We start from the raw sequence: 15719 nt of genomic DNA on the forward strand, positions 1-15719 counted from the left end.
CAACATTTCAGATAAATTTTAGATTAAAACTATCTTATTTTCTATTCACTTTAACAGATCAAATAATCAAGCCTTCCTTCACAAGAAAATTGAAGGAAATGGAGAGTATAAAAGGATCTTTTACACAGTTGGAGTGTCTGGTCTCTGGATCTCTTCCCATAACTGTTACTTGGTTCAAGGAAAATAAGGAGATAGAGACAAATGAGAAGCAAAAATGCATATTCTTTGAGAATGCGGCATCTTTGGAAATCAGTCGTCTTGATAGTTCAGACAGTGGAAATTACACTTGTATCGCTAAAAACCAAGCAGGCACTGTTCAGTGTTCTGGCATGCTGAAAATTAAAGGTTTGCAATTACCCTTGACTTTTATGAGCGACGATTTGATTTGTTAGTTTCAGTAAATTTATTATGCTTTTTAGTAAAATTTATCTTCTTTTAATCTGTAATCTTAAATCTCCCTCTTGCAAGCAGAACCTCCATCAATCATTGAGAAGCCTGAATCACAAGACGTTATACCAGGATCCAAAGTGCAGTTTAATGTTCTTGTGTCTGGAACGCCACCAATGACCATTAAATGGTTTAAGGATAAGAAAGAAGTTACATCAGGAATTGACTGTTCAGTTCAGAAAAGTGACACTTCCAGCTCACTTGAGCTCTTTTTTGCAAAGCCTTCAGACTCTGGAGACTATGTCTGTGAAATAAGTAATGATGTTGGATCAGATGCCTGCCAAGCGATGCTCTTCGTTAAAGGTTTTCACTAAAATTTCTTTAAAAAATGTTCTTGAACCTTTGTTAAATGCTAAAATAAGTACTTGATTTAATTTAATTTACTTTTTTTTCAGAACCCCCCAAATTTACCCGCAAACCTGAAAAAATAACAGTGGTAAAACCAGGCCAATTGGTAGTTTTTGAATGCCATATTACAGGCACTCCAGAGATAGACACCTACTGGTTCAGAGATGGTAATGAAATAAGTCCAAGCGACAAGCATAAAATTACTTTTGTCGATTTTCTCGCACGGCTTGAGATAAGTAGCAGTGATATCAAAGACAGTGGACTGTACTACTGTGAAGCCCGGAATGAGGCGGGCAGTGAGAGCTGTAGTATGGAACTAAGAGTGAAAGGTTAGTATATAGTGCACTTTGTAGGCATTTCAGTGTTTTATTATGGTTCTTTTAAAATGTCTATAGCCAGAGCATAGAACTGTTTTTATACCAAGTTTTTTTCATTTTTCAGAGCCACCAGTTCTTGTCAAGCCATTGAGTCCTCTTGAGGTTGTGAATGGCTCAAATGCATATTTTGAATGTTGGGTAAAAGGCACAGCTCCTTTTGAGGTGACTTGGCAAAAAGATTTAAAGGATATCAAATCAAGCCTTAAGCATGTAGTTTTGCAGAAGAATGGCTCTATAATGACTCTTGATGTACAGAAATGTGATGCTTTAGATGTTGGAGAATATCAGTGCATTGTAGCAAATGAAATTGGGAGTTGTTCAAGTCAGACAACACTCAGCATAAAAGGTTAGCTTTGAGTTTTTTTTATATCAGTTTCATATACGATTGTATCTCTTTTCACCTTGTTTAACATATTTTGCACTTCCTATCAGAGCCTCCATCGTTTGTGGAGAGGATTGAAAATGTTGTCACAGTTCTTGGAAAAAAGGTTGAGTTTAAATGTGTTGTAAGAGGATCACCTCCTCTATCCATACAATGGCAGAAAGATGAAAACTGGATTTTGGAGGATCCTGCAATTGAGAGGGCATTTGAGAACAATATTGCCACTTTGAGAATCCCTGTGTGTGAGTCAATCCACAGTGGAAAATACACCTGTCAGGCTGTGAATGAGGCGGGGCAAGAGAAGTGTTTTGGTACACTTGTAGTGCAAGGTTGGTTATTTTTGCAAGTGCTTTTTGTAGCTGTCCATCCTAAAGACTTGCTATTATAAATATAAGTGTTATGTTATCCCCAGAGCCACCTCAGATAATTGAAAAGCCAGATGTGATTAATGTCACTACTGGAGATCCAGTAAGCTTCGAGTGCAAAGTTACGGGCTCTCCTGAGCTGAAAGTCAAATGGAGTAAAGATGGCAAGGAAGTGATGCCTTCAAGACAGCACAGCCTTAGCTTCATCAATAATGTCAGCCAACTTAAAATTCAATCTGTCCAATTGGAAGACAAAGGAACTTATGTGTTTGAGGTCTCCAACCACATCAGTGCCTGCCAGTGCAAAGTGACTTTAAATGTGCTAGGTTAGTGTTCCTTCATGATTAATGGAATAATTAGTATTAGTTGAATTGTAGTGATATTTATGATATTTATTTTCTTTGTTTTTATCAGAGCAAATAATACCCCCATCCTTCATCAAACCTTTGATGGAGATGGAGGAAATTCTGGGCACAAATGTTCAAATCGGATGTAAAATATCAGGCTCACTCCCCATAACTGTGGAGTGGGTGAAGGACGGAACTAAACTGTCAGGAAGAACCAAACATAAACTTCTTCAGCATGACAACAGCGTGTCTTTGGAAATTGAGTGTTTAGAGAAAACTGACACTGGAATGTACACTTGTAAAATTACAAACAAAGCGGGCAGTTGTGAATGCAGTGGTACACTGAGAGTGAAAGGTCAGATGGCTTTTGTAGTATTTAGTAGTATATTTCATTACCCTAAGATCTCTGATGGCTGCCGGTTTCTTAACAGATGTATTTGTCTTTCTTTCCCATCAATTATTTAGAGCCACCAAGCTTTGTGTTGGTTCCAGAATCACAGGCTGTCATACCAAATACCACTGTTCGCTTTAAGAGTACATTTAAGGGAACACCTCCCTTCACAGTGAAATGGTTCAAGGATGACACTGAGCTGATTTGTGGACCTTCCTGTTTTACTGGCCTGGAGGGCCTCTCATGCTTCCTAGATCTTTTTGTGGTTGGAATATCACACAGTGGAACTTACTCTTGTCAAATAAGCAATGATGCTGGTACCGCTAAATGCACCACAACCTTGTTGGTTAAAGGTTGGACATCTTTTCAAGTACCCTTATCGACACTCTTCATTATCATTCTTTTTTAATGCTTCACCATTTGCATTTTCTTGTCTCGCTTACATAAACTGTCTGTCTGCCTGTCACCATCATCTTACTTCATTACTGTTCGTCATAACGCTTTACTCCATTTCAGCCATCATCTGCTATCTTCAGTGATCCATTTTATATATTACATTATTCATTGTGATAACATGTTGTAATTTTGGTTTTACAGAACCTCCAGAGTTTGTACAGAAACTGCCAGCTGCAAAAGTCATAAAGATGGGAGAGCCTCTCCAGCTTGAATGCAAAGTTACTGGCACAGCTCCTCTGAAAATAAGCTGGTACAAAAATGATGCCATACTCAGTGATGGTGGCAACTTGAGAATGACTTTCGATAACTCTGTGGCAGTCCTTGAAATTTTCAAGTCCAGCTTTGAGGACAATGGAGTCTACACCTGTGAAGTCCAGAATGATGCTGGAACTAAGAGTTGCAGTACCACACTCACAGTGAAAGGTTAGACGGTGGATGGATCTTTCACTCACTAGTTTAATGCTTATGCCTTTAATGCTTATGCCTTTATTAGCATGAGCATTAACTGACATGGTCTATATGTTTCAGATGTGTTATTTTAGTATCATTTTATGTGTTTTATTTTACATGTTAATATTTAGGTTTATTTTTTATTTGATTTCACTTTTAGTTTTTATTCATTTCTAGTTAGTAATTTTTGTACTTCAACTTAGTTTGCCAAGGCAACATTTTAATTTTGTTTACTTGTAAATTTTTCATGTAATATTAATATTTTATATTATTTCAGCTTTATTAATCGTTTTAGTTCTAGTTATTGATAATAGATATGATCTATTTTATTGATTTTAATATGCATAAGCGTTATTTTTAATTTTAATTACTTTCTTGTAGAACCACCAACTTTCCACAAAGTCCCAACACCAGTTGAGGGGCTGAAGGGCAAAGATGGCAGTCTTAACTGTGAGCTGAAAGGCTCAGCTCCTTTTGAGATAACCTGGTTTAAAGATCAAAAACAGTTAAAAGAGAGTAGGAAGTATAAATTTGTGTCTGAGGGATGCTCTGCAACTCTCCACATCCTTGGAATGGAAGTATCAGATGCAGGAGAATATATGTGCAAAGCATCCAATATTGTTGGAAGTGATTCCTGCCAGGGCACTGTAAAGTTAAGAGGTCAGTAAGGCAACCATTTAAAGTAGTAAATACTTGTTTTACACTTTATTTTTCTGACTCTCTGATGACCATCTTCCTGACATTCAGAACCACCAGCGTTTGTGAAGAAATTATCCAATACGACAGCCAAGTCTGGTGAAGAGGTGATTTTGTTGGCAACAGTCAAAGGTTCACAGCCTATAACTGTGTCTTGGGTTCAGGATAAAGACCACATTCTCAGAGATGGTGACAACAGGAAAATTACATTTGAGAATAATCAGGTCACTCTTAAGATATTTAAAGCTGAATCTACCACCGCTGGAAAATATACATGTCAGCTCAAAAATGATGCTGGAGTAGTTGAATGCACAGCGAACCTAACAGTCCTAGGTTTGTAAGAATAATATTTTTCCCTCTCAAGTACATTTAATCTTTTAAAATTAATTGAATTGTGTAAATAACCTTAATGACGCTTCTAAATTTCTAGAACCTGCAGCAATTGTCGATAAGACAGAGTCAATCAGTGTAACCGCTGGTGAAACCGCAGCCTTAGAGTGCACTGTGTCTGGAACTCCAGAACTTAAGCCAAAATGGTACAAGAATGGTGTGGAGCTGTCTTCAGGTAGAAAATACAAAATCACCTTCTCAAAAATGATCTCCAGTCTTAAGCTGTTGTCAACAGAGAAAAGTGATACTGGAGAATACACATTTGAGATCAAGAATGAAGTTGGCAGTGATAGCTGCAAAATGGACCTCACTGTTTTGGGTCAGTAATGTTAAATATTCTTGTATTTAATATTTGTTACAATCTTAGAATTGCGTATGATTTCTTATGCAGCCAAAAGTTGAGTATGTTGTTTTTGGTCAAACAGACAAAATCGCCCCTCCTTCGTTCTCACGAAGACTGAAGGACACACAGAATATTGTTGGAAATTCTATTGAAATGGACTGTAAAGCTTCAGGGTCTGCACCTCTCACTATCTCTTGGTACCATGATGAAGAGGAGATTAAAAGTGGGCCGAACTATGACATTACATTTGCTGAGAATACCTGCACATTGAAAGTGCCAACTCTGAAACTTTCAGACTCTGGCACATATAAATGTAAAGCAGTAAACAGTGCAGGAACTGCAGAGACATCTGCTTCCTTAATAGTTAAAGGTTAGTGTTTGACTGTAGAATAATTTATAATAACTGATAAATGTAAATCTATTGGTTAAACCACATTTCACAACCTTTTCCGTGTCATATTTGCTACAGAACCCCCCTCTTTTGTGACCACACCTCAACTGGTGGAAGCCCTCCCAGGCACAAATGTCACCTTTACAGCAACCGTTCAAGGAAGTACCCCAATGAAACTGAAATGGTTTAGAGGCAGTGAGGAAGTAGTGTCTGGGAGAAGCTGTGAGATTGCTTTAAGAGGAGATACAGCAATTCTAGAGCTCTACAACATTGATAAATCTCATGCTGGCGAGTACACTTGCCAGATCATAAATGATGCTGGGAAGGAAAACTGTCCTGTGAATCTTTTTGTTAAAGGTTAGTTTTAATTTAGTTAATATATGAGTAGCAATTTCCCGTATACTTGTTATAGCAGAACTTTGTGTTTCACATACAGTATATATGTCATTTTCCTCAGAGGCTGCATGCTTTGTCAAGAAGCTAAAGAACCTCTCTGTTGAAATGGGCAAGTCGCTGATACTTGAATGCACATATGCGGGAAGCCCTAAGATTCTTGTGAAATGGCATAAAGATGAACAGGAAATTTACTCCTCTTACAAGTACAACATTACGACCACTGAGAACTCCTGCATCCTGGAGTGTCTAAACAGTGATAAAGAGGCTGCTGGAAAATACACTTGTGAGGTTTCTAATGATGCTGGACTCGACACTTGTGAAGCAGCAGTGTCCATTTTAGGTTTGTTTCTGAGTAGATGTGCTCAATATAAGCTACTGTGAGACAATATAAAAATGTGCATGCTTGTCTTTATGGAATATGTTTTGTCACTTTTAGAACCACCTTTGTTTATTGAGAGTTTGGAGCCTATGGAAGTCACTGCAGGTGATGCAGTTTGTCTGAAATGTCAGATTGGTGGCACTCCTGAAATTAAAGTGTCATGGTTCAAGGCAGATGGCAAAGTGCGTTCTTCTCCAACCTGCAAGATGGAGTTCTTTAAAGGCACCGCCTGCCTGAAACTAGCTAAAGTTACCAAATCTGACATTGGGGAATACACATGTAAGGCAGAAAACAGCATAGGATCTGCCTCTTGCAGCTGCCACTTAACTGTACAAGGTGATGCAAATTTCTTTCTAAAGCTCTGAATCTGTCTCTTAAGGATTCACCTACACTGTGTAACCACTATCAATGTATTTTGCTTAATGTTTTGCTTTCCAGATGTGAAAACACCACCTTCTTTCCCTAAAAAGATTACTAGCATTACACAAATTGAAGGGCAGCCTGTCCAGTTCGAGTGTCGTGTTGCAGGATCCTCTCCTATGGAGGTCTCTTGGCTCAAAGATGGTGAAGCTCTAAGGAGCAATTCAGAAAACACAATGTCTTTTGATGATAACTCTGCTATCTTAAAGATTGCCAAGGGTGAAATGAGACATTCTGGTGAATACACCTGTGTTGCTACTAATAGTGTTGGAACTGCTTCTTGTAGAGCCAAGCTCACGCTTCAAGGTCTGTTTATCTCTTTCATATTGTTCTCTGATTAAATGAGTTTCATTTGTTGTGAAACGCACTGAAATGGATGTTAACATGTCTATACAATTGTACTGTTCTCTCTATTCAACTCCACAGAGCCCAGATATCCACCTGTGTTTGATAAAAAGCTTATACCCGTGGATGTGACAGTGGGAGATACTGTCGAACTGGAATGCCACATGACGGGATCATTGCCTATAAAAGTTACTTGGTCCAAGGATCACAAGGACATCCGTACAGGGGGCAATTATAAGATATCGTGTGTGGATAACACCCCTCATTTAACAATTTTGAAGGCTGATAAAGCAGACTCCGGTCGTTATTCTTGCCATGCTAATAATGAAATTGGGAAGGACTCTTGTTCCACAGAGGTTTCTGTGAAAGGTATTTGGTCACTGCTTTTCGGTGTGACTGTCTTCATTGTCTTTATTGTCTTAGGTCTGACCTTGTGGTGCTTTATATCTTTTACTTTTGTGTCTTTCATTCTTCATGCCTTTGCCTTTGTAATGTTTTTCTTTGCTTACAATATGTCAACAGGTGGAACTGTTGAGCATCTTTCACAAATTCTTTAGTTTTGATATATGCATTTAGATAGAAAAAACACTTTTGTCTATCATATATGTCCTGTCTAACAACACCTCTATTTATTGTTCCTATAGAACGCAAAATTCCACCTAGTTTTACCAAAAAGCCTTCAGCAACTATTGAGGACACTGAGGGCAAAATGGTGAAGATTGAGGGTCGTGTTGCTGGATCACAGCCACTGACTGTCAACTGGTATAAAGATGAAAGAGAAATCTTCACCTCTGACTGTTATGATGTAACCTTCAGGAGCAGCCTGGCTGTCCTGTGCATCAAAAAATCTCAACTGTCAGATAGTGGCACATATATGTGCAAAGTCTCCAATGAAGCTGGCACTGCCTCTTGTGAAGTGTCAATTCAGATTACAGGTATACTGCTGGTTTCTATGTCAAGTTTTTCTTATTTCCATTGTCTTGTTATAAATGTTCTATTCCTTACATAAAATACTGTGGCAGTGCCGTGGTACAATGATGGTATCAGAAGGTAATTCCATGGTACTAAATTTAATTATTCTTGGAAGTACCTTGGTAAATACTATGGTAGTCCCATAGTACTTTCTTGTAAAATATGTATGTAATACATAACATGTGAAATGTCCCTTTTATAAATGACTTTTTTTTTTCTGAATACAGAGCAAAAGGTACCACCAAGCTTTGACTTGCCTCTTAAACCAGTGACTGTGACTGAGGGTGAGACACTTACCCTCAGCTGCCATGTACGTGGATCTCCTCCTCTAAAGATTCAGTGGATGAAGGACAGACAGGATCTTTCTTCATCTGCAAACACTAAGATCACATTTGTTGATGGCACTGCCACATTGCAGATGATTCGTGTATCTAAGACAGATACTGGAGATTATCTCTGCAAAGCAACCAATGAGGCTGGTAGTGAGTTCTGCAAGTCTAAAGTCACTATCAAAGGTATTTTCTTCTGTGTGTAAGAAAAATAATAATGGTTTTATCATTCTTGGTAATTCTTTCTTTTTTGGCTGCTTTTATATTCCTTATATTTTTTTTTTTATTTGCTTTATCCTAACCTTTCCATTAAGTTGGCTATTAGCCAATATTACAATATTTGAGTAATTATTAATCTTTCATTAATCTATTTTTGTCTTCTGTTTTTTTTTCTTGACCTGGCAACAGATTACTTTTGTCAGGCTAAGTGCTTGTTGCTTGCAAAGAAAATAAGAAAAATATTTTTTTTATGTAAGAAAAATAATGGTTTTATCATTCTTGGTAGGCTAATTCTTTCTTTTTTGGCTGCTTTTATATTCCTTAGATTTTTTATTTTATTTGCTTTATCCTAACCTTTCCATTATGTTGGCTATTTGACAATATTAGAATATTTGAGTAATTATTAATCTTTCATTAATCTATTTCTGTCTTCTGGGTTTTTTTTCTTGACCTGGCAACAGATTACTTTTGTCAGGCTAAGTATATGCTTGTTGCTTACAAACAGGTCTCAGTGATTGTTTTGGCCAAATCCGCTTCTTTGCAAATGTTTCGTTGCCATTCTTATTCTTCCTGCAAGCTGTGCGTTTTGAAAAAGTTCAACAGATCTTGAGTTTTTGTTGTCCGAAATGATTTAAGCCTTGTTCTTGGATATCTTTAGCTAAAAATGTATGTATCTCACTGCAAAATTCCTTTAAAAGTTTCAGAGAAACCAGGAGCACCTGCCCCGGCTGCACCTGCCCCGGCAAAGGCTGCACCTTCACCACCACAAGCAGTTAAAAAGTTGGACAACTTGTTCTTTATTGAGGAGCCAAAGAGTGTCCATATCATTGAGAGTGAGTGATGCTCCTTTTCCTTTTCATGGGTGAACTGTATTGAAATGTAGAAGAACATGTTATTGAAACTTTTATGTTTTTACAGAGGGTACAGCTACCTTCATTGCTAAAGTTGGTGGCGACCCCATTCCCAATGTGAAATGGATGAAGGGCAAATGGAGGCAGATGACTCATGGTGGTCGCATCAGTATTGAACAAAAGGGCCAAGAGGCCAAGATGGAGATTAGAGAGGTGACCAAATCTGACACTGGCCAGTACAGATGTGTTGCTTCAAACAAACATGGAGAAATTGAGTGCAGCACAGACTTGAATGTTGATGAGAAGAAAGAGACATCTTTAGAAGTGGTCAAACTCAAGAAGTAAGTGTGTGTCAAATTGCAAACCATCTCCAAGGACCCCTCTCCACCAGCATTAGTTAGAAATTTTAATTTAAAATAACTTAATAAAAGGCTAAATTTGTATTAAATACATGGGTTGCTATTAAAGCTGCACCATTTGTGCCTACTTGAGTTTAAGTTGAGTTTTTTTTAATGATGCAATTGTGCAATGGACCAGTAGGGGTCACGTCCCCCAACTTTGTGAAACACTGCTTTAATATAATAACTAGTAAACTATACAAGATTGCCTAAGTTTTTTTTTTTTTTTTACAGGACTCCATCAAAGCAGAAAAGCCCTAAAGAGGACAAGAATATTGACATTGTTGAGTTGCTTAGAAATGTTGATCCCAAGGAGTATGAGAAATACGCTCGCATGTATGGCATCACAGACTACCGGGGACTCCTTCAAGCTATTGAGTTTCTGAAGAGGGAAAAAGAACAAGAAAGTGGAAGACCAGTAAGATTGAGTCAGATAACAGTACAACAGCATTAGTTCCTTTGGGTGATAAGACCAAGCACATTGTTTCTGTATCAATTTATGATACATTACCTAATTATCTCCCTGACACATTTCAGTGTCTTTCCAAACAAAGTGCACTGCAACCTTAACCTTTGTTATCAAAAATGTCCATTGATTCATGATAATACTCATTTTAATTGATAAATCTTAATAGTTTAGCTTAAAGAATATGGTCATGGAAGGCATTTAGTGACACCTTTCAGGAACTCAACTTTCAAGCCAGGAATTATAAATTATATTAATTGTTTCACTGCTTGGATTTATTATATTACAGGAAGTGGAAAGTGGTGCAAGAGAGTCTGAGGAAGATTTGGCTAAACTTGTTGCTGATTTGCAAAAGAGGATGGAACAAACAGAGGTTTGAAATCTAATTTTATCATTTATATTAAATAAGTTCTTTCAGACAGCAAAAAATACTTGAATATCATTGTATTATATAACAGACTTGTTTCACAACCAGCTCTTACAATGTTGGCTACTACAGTATTGCCTAGAATTTCCCACTTTGCTTAATACAGCTTTGGTTAGTGTCCAAATATTGTGTCTAAATACTTTGTGGAGCCACTGTATGTAATTTATAGTGTGTTAATGTGTTCTTTTGTTTTCTATGCAGCCTGTCACTGTGGTACGTGATATCACAGACCAGACAACTGCTGTTAAGAAGGAAGCTGTGTTTGAATGTGAGATCAAGATTAACTACCCTGAAATCACACTGTCCTGGTACAAAGGAACCCAAAAACTTGACAGTGGTGACAAGTATGACATCAAAATTGTGGGTGATCGTCACATCTTAAAGATCAAGGATTGCCAGACAAGAGATGAAGGCAATTATCGTATTGTGTGTGGCCCACATATCTCCAGTGCCAAACTGACAGTGCTGGGTATGTAGCAACATCATTTCCTTTTAGTGAATGCAAAACTTTATAACTATATTTTATACGGTATGTTTTTACAATATTGACCCTTATTTTTTCTGCAGAGGCTGAAGTGGAACAGCGAATGCAGGATGTGGCTGGTAAGGAAGGCCAGACCTGTACATTGACATGCCAGTTCTCTGAACCTAATGTAAAAACCCAGTGGTTTAAAAATGGGAAGCTTTTAGAGCCTCAAAGCAGATATACATTTGCTGTGGCCAATTACACTCAGAAGCTCTCAATCAAAAATGTTAGACCTGAAGACCAAGGAGAATATACCTGCAAATATAAAAATCTTGAAACGACTGCAAATCTTTCGATTGAAGGTTTGTATAGATTCACTGAACTGTCAGACTTATGATTACTGTAAATATGCCATCCACTAACCTCTTCTATCATCATCTGACTACTTCTTCTTCACCTCTTATGGAAAAAGAACTCTTCTTATTTTAAATGCCATGGATATTTTGTCTTCACATTTTCCTGGCTTTCTTTAATAGCAAATCTTAACAGACTGTATTAGAAAAAAAAAGAAAAAGAAAAAAAGGTTCCACATCAGATTCAGTCCTAATCATCCACCTTGCGTTATCTTTTTCTAGCCAAGCAAATACATTTCACCAAACGCATCCAGAACATTGTGGTGCGAGAACATCAATCCGCCACTTTTGAGTGTGAGGTGTCTTTCGACAATGCTATTGTAACATGGTATAAGAACACTTGGGAGCTTAAAGAGAGCCCCAAATATACCTTTCAAAGTGAAGGGCGACGGCACTTCATGATCATCCGCAATGTTACCTCTGCTGATGAAGGTTTGTGGAGTTCCAGTGTGGGACCATTATTCGTTTTAATAATATTAAAAAACAAGGCCCATTTAACCAAATCAATAATCCTTTAGGCGTGTACTCGGTCATTGTCAGATTGGAGCCCAGGGGTGAGGCTAAAAGTACAGCTGAACTTTACCTGTCAGGCAAAGGTCGGTACAGCTGTCGTGCTCCAGCATTTACTTAACTAACAATCTCTAGAATATCAAGGCTCCTTACAGTTTTTTCTTATTTTTATTTCCCCCCCCCCAGAAATTGAAATAGAAAGTGTACCTTATGGTAAGTATGTGACACTTTTTCAAGTTTTTTTTAACACCTATAGTTCAAATTGACAGATTATTTCACATAGTCCATTAATTTATATAAGTAAATTTAAGAATGTTAAATAACACTCACACAGACATCCCGGATACATCAATACAAGTGCCTGAGGCATCTGCATTAACCATTGAAGGTAAGGTTGGGATGTTATAAAAATGACTTCTAAAAATAAATATATCCTTAAAATAAGAGACAGTTCCTCACACACTTATTATTTTCAAAAAGCTGAATCTTCCACGGAATATTACCATTATGAAGAAAAAATGGAAACGAGAGGTAAAACTGCATTATTATAAGAATTAAACTAACTTTTTCACGTCATCCTTTTCATAAAGTATCATTCACTAAAATTGACAAAAAACAATTAACCATTCATCTGTTCAACAACAAAAAATTCTAAAGAATAACATGATTGTGTGAGTTTTTTTTTGTTTTGTTTTTTGGATTTACCAACATCTTGCGTGAAATAACCAAATAACGTCAATATTTAAAGTATTCTTCTTTTGACACTTGTTACAACATTTTACTATTCACCAGAGTATGTGACCTGGACAGAGGAGAGTGTTGTAGAGGAAATATCAGTCACAGGTATTACTGAGAGCTTTTGGGTCAACAAATATAATTCACCATGTTGTTCTAACCCTCTTTTGTTTGCTCACTTATTGTTATATCTGTGTCGTATGTATTTCTGACATTCATATAATGTTTTTATTTCCCTTTGTCTTCACCATGCCTTCACAATGTCTCATTAAGTTGTATTGTATGTGTTGTTTGTAGTGTGTCGTCATACAATCATATGTAACTTTACCAACTTAAATCTTTTGAAACAGATTTATTTTTAAGATTTTGTGTTGTTGTCATATGTTTCTCCAATGCCAGTTATTATGGTAATTATGCCGATTATCCTAAGGACTTTCTTTGTCTCACCAGCCCCAAGGGTCCCGATCGAAGAGGCTGTCAGTAGAAAAACTTTGGGAATGAGAGAGGTGGCTCCAACAACAGGTACTGAAAGAGAAAACAGCTCACTGCTTTACTACTTGTTGGCAAACATGCATGCATAATCTTCACATTTGTCATGTTTATAGGTGTGTTTGTAAATTTGTGTTAACTTTCACATCCTTAGTTATGCGTGTCATCAATGTTATGTGCTGTCAATGTTTTTGATATGCATGGTCACTCTCAAAGCTGAAGCTACTAGTCTTGATATTATAGAGTAATTGTTCTTAATATTCTCAAAGAATTCGAGGAACCTGAGCCATCTAAACCAGTGGAGCTAAAAACTGAAGTACCTGTGAAAGGTATGCAAATGTCTGTCTAATGTGCTCCAGTGTTTTAATCAATTTCCGTTTGTATAAAGAGCACTTTATAAACTTTCTTCTAATTCTGTCTGTGATGTCAATATTCTGTTGTAGTGTAATTGTTTTTTGTTTGTTTTTTTGTCTAATTAAATATTCTTAAAGCATTTGTAATCATTTTTTGTCCAAAAAGCCAAAAAGCCTGTGGAAGAAATAGTTACTGCAGTTACAGTGCCAGAGCCAATTGAACGGCCCACAGCAAAAGGTATGCAAAGAAAGAACACATGCCATTATTTCCTGTTCTGTGTCACATTACCTGGTTATTAATGTGTGCATATACACCTCTTATACCGCTGATGAAGTCCTTTTTTACGCCCTCTTGTGAATGTAGACATTTTGCTTCAATGTCTGTTTATGTATGTTATGCATAAACGGTTTGTGAACAAATTGACAAAATCAGATATGACCCTCTTAATTCTTTCCTTTTTGTATGTCTGGTATCTTTATTGATGTCAGGTCTGCTTGTTCTTTTTCTTATTGCATGCAAACAGCAAATCTTGTGTCTTTCCATTTTTAGTTATCTTGTTGTCTTTTTCTCTGTTTGATGTATGATTTTAACTGCTTCACACTGCTGTTTTCATTCATATCTCAACTCTTTTGAAATGCTACAAATGTACTAATACCAAAATATGTGTTACATGAAGAAGTGTCACAGCCAGCAGCACCTATAGCTCCCGTGGCTCCTGCACCTAAACCTGAAGAGCCTAAAGCCACACCAGTAGCTGAGCCCAAACCAGAGCCAAAATCCAAGATTGAACTTAAGCCCGAGCCTGAGGCTAAGCCTACTCCTGTGAAGAAGCCTGAGTCACCTCCAGCTAAAGGTACTGTTAATTGCTTATGCTTCATGTTGTGTATTCATGTTCTTGTCTACAAGCTTTTTATATACCTGTCTTTGTTGTTGCAATTGTCCAGTTTCCATTAGGAAGTGCATTGAATGCGACACTGTGTGTTGTTTGACATGTGGTTGTAAACAAATCATTGCATGTTCTTTAAAGTTCTTGTGGAGGAAAAGAAACCAAAACCACCAATTCAAGAGCCACTAAAGAAAGTGCCAACTAAACCTGAGGAAGTCATTGCAGTTCCAATTGAAGAACCTCTAAAGAAAGGTATTGACTTTTGTGTGTGTGTGTGTGTGTGTTCTTAATTTACTAGCCACACTCTTATGAAGAACACATGACGTACAGTGGCTTTTGTTTGTCAATGTCTTTGTCCTGGGATTAATATTGTTTTTTGGTACCCACTTATTATTATATGCTGTATATTGCTTATTGTCCTGCTTCCATTAGGAAGCATGTTTTTTTGTGACATTGTGTGTTCTTTGACATGATTATGAAAATAAATCTTTAAACAATACAATGCATGTTCTTTAAAGTTCTTGTGGAGGAAAAGAAACCAAAACTACCAATTCAAGAACCACTAAAGAAATTGCCAGCTAAACCTGATGAAGCCATTGCGGTTTTAATTGAAGAACCTCCAAAGAAAGGTATAGACTTACTTTTTGTACGTTGGGCTATTTCTTTATTAACTTGCCACACTCTTATGAGGAACACGTAACCTTACTGTGGCTTTTGTTTGTCATTGTCTTTGTCCTGCAATATTATTTGGTTTAACTTATTATGGCATATTGTTCATTTCTAATGCTTTATGTTGTGTGAGTTGTGTGAGTGGTTGCAATTGTCCTGCTTCCATTAGGATGCATATTTTATGTGACACTGTTTTTTTAACGTGTGCCTATGAAATTAATCTTAAAACAATACAATGCATGTTCTTTAAAGTTCTTGTTGAAGAAAAGAAACAAAAACCAACTATTCAAGAACCACCAAAGAAAGTGCCAGCTAAACCTGACCAAGCCATTGCAGTAGAAGAACCTCCAAAGAAAGGTATAGAGATATAGGTTTTGTATGTAAAGGGATATTTTCTGTTGTGTTTGTGTTTCTTTATTAACTAGCCACACTCTTATGAAGAACACTGGGTTTTATATCATTGTCTTTGTCCTGCAATATTATTGGAGTTTGGTGTATTCTTATTTGCAGCTTCTACCATATCTTTTACATCTTATGTCTTAATTTCTTATGTATCTTAAGTCTTTTATATTTAGTTGCATTCATATCTGCCTATATGATCTTTCACTCATC

The 15719-nt window shown here is 37.0% G+C and overlaps 1 protein-coding gene across 8 annotated transcripts in view; it reads left to right on the forward strand.

Annotated features, from left to right (window-relative positions):
• Positions 1-15719, forward strand: part of ttn.2 (titin, tandem duplicate 2) — a 163009-nt gene that overhangs the window by 45276 nt on the left and 102014 nt on the right. For 4 of the 8 annotated variants that reach the window (XM_056265681.1, XM_056265682.1, XM_056265684.1 and 1 more), the window contains exons 38-56: positions 9148-9276; positions 9362-9635; positions 9927-10110; positions 10448-10531; positions 10787-11054; positions 11153-11413; positions 11687-11896; positions 11983-12060; positions 12161-12187; positions 12309-12362; positions 12455-12505; positions 12767-12817; positions 13160-13231; positions 13468-13527; positions 13718-13789; positions 14229-14405; positions 14580-14690; positions 14957-15067; positions 15360-15464. In XM_056265681.1, the coding sequence (XP_056121656.1) occupies positions 9148-9276; positions 9362-9635; positions 9927-10110; positions 10448-10531; positions 10787-11054; positions 11153-11413; positions 11687-11896; positions 11983-12060; positions 12161-12187; positions 12309-12362; positions 12455-12505; positions 12767-12817; positions 13160-13231; positions 13468-13527; positions 13718-13789; positions 14229-14405; positions 14580-14690; positions 14957-15067; positions 15360-15464 (2379 nt within the window). The remainder of the gene's footprint in view (positions 1-9147; positions 9277-9361; positions 9636-9926; positions 10111-10447; positions 10532-10786; positions 11055-11152; positions 11414-11686; positions 11897-11982; positions 12061-12160; positions 12188-12308; positions 12363-12454; positions 12506-12766; positions 12818-13159; positions 13232-13467; positions 13528-13717; positions 13790-14228; positions 14406-14579; positions 14691-14956; positions 15068-15359; positions 15465-15719) is intronic. The other 4 variants (XM_056265685.1, XM_056265688.1, XM_056265683.1 and 1 more) reach the window with 3 other exon arrangements.

This window comes from Rhinichthys klamathensis, unplaced genomic scaffold (genome assembly GCF_029890125.1).
Source record: "Rhinichthys klamathensis goyatoka isolate OS25496 unplaced genomic scaffold, OSU_Roscu_1.1 h1tg000237l_1, whole genome shotgun sequence".
Classification (NCBI taxonomy): domain Eukaryota; kingdom Metazoa; phylum Chordata; class Actinopteri; order Cypriniformes; family Leuciscidae; genus Rhinichthys; species Rhinichthys klamathensis.